We start from the raw sequence: 1,142 nt of genomic DNA on the forward strand, positions 1-1,142 counted from the left end.
TATTATTACCATCATAATCAATCACCACCATCATTATTATTATTATCATCTCATCTATTATTATCATTATAATCAATCAATGATCATCTATCTATCATCATCAACTATTATTTTATTACTACCATCTGTAATTATAATCTATCATCATCATCATCATCATCATCATTGCTGCTGCAACGTTTGCCCCTGTCCAGACTTTCCCAGCCTCTAGCCGGTTCCCTTTCCCTCGGCGACCCTCCTTTGTCGCTTATCTTCGGTGGACGCCTTGCTCCTCCATCCAGGGCCACCAAAACGCCACCAGATCCCCCGGGACTTGCTTCCGTGGCCTTTGGAGGGGGGGTCTTTGAGGGTCCCCAGTGGCCCTCCCTCCAGCCCCATGCTGCCAGCCCTGGATCTGTGGAAGCCTCTCGCAGCCTTTTCGGGATGAGGCACAGCCACCTTTGCGAGGGAACCGAGAGGGGCTTTGGGGGGCTCTGCTTCGCTCTGCCATCCACCCGACAGCCAGGTCTCAAGGGTGGGCAGGGGAGATTGGTTCGTGTTCGTCTTCGTATTATTACTATTATTATTACTGTTATGAAACTCTCACTTCTCTCCTTTTAAAAAAGTCTCTCTTTTCCTTCCTTCCTTCCTTCCTTCCTTCCTTCCTTCCTTCCTTCCTTCCATCTCTCTCTTTCTCTTTCTCTCCCGACACAGGCGCATGTTCCCTTTCTTGAGCTTCAATATTTCTGGCCTGGATCCGACGGCCCACTACAACATTTTCGTGGATGTCATCCTGGCAGACCCCAACCACTGGCGCTTCCAGGGAGGCAAGTGGGTGCCTTGCGGCAAAGCCGACACCAACGTCCAAGGCAAGCCTGGTCGCCGCCTTCTTTCCCCTTCTCTGCTGTTTTTTTTGTTCTTTCTCACTTCTAATTAACACATTTTCCTGAAACCTCCCGCTACACACACCCAGACACCCAGACACACACATAGGAGACACACACACAACACCCGGGGCTGGAGGTGCGAAGGCTTAATGAGAGCGCCTTGGCGGACTTGCCTGGGACACAGGGACCCAGGCGGAGAGGGATAGATAGATAGATAGATAGATAGATAGATAGATAGATAGATAGATAGATAGATAGATAGATAGATAGATAGAT

General features: G+C 49.2%; 1 protein-coding gene across 1 annotated transcript in view; it reads left to right on the plus strand.

Moving 5' to 3' along the window:
- Window positions 1-1,026, plus strand: part of LOC121919217 (T-box brain protein 1-like) — a 3,526-nt gene extending 2,500 nt beyond the window's left edge. The window contains exon 2 of the mRNA XM_042445569.1: window positions 694-1,026. Coding sequence (XP_042301503.1) covers window positions 694-916 — 223 coding nt within the window. The 3' untranslated portion in view covers window positions 917-1,026. The remainder of the gene's footprint in view (window positions 1-693) is intronic.
- Window positions 1,027-1,142: the final 116 nt, after the last annotated feature.

Source organism: Sceloporus undulatus, chromosome 1, assembly GCF_019175285.1.
Source record: "Sceloporus undulatus isolate JIND9_A2432 ecotype Alabama chromosome 1, SceUnd_v1.1, whole genome shotgun sequence".
In the NCBI taxonomy this organism is placed as follows: domain Eukaryota; kingdom Metazoa; phylum Chordata; class Lepidosauria; order Squamata; family Phrynosomatidae; genus Sceloporus; species Sceloporus undulatus.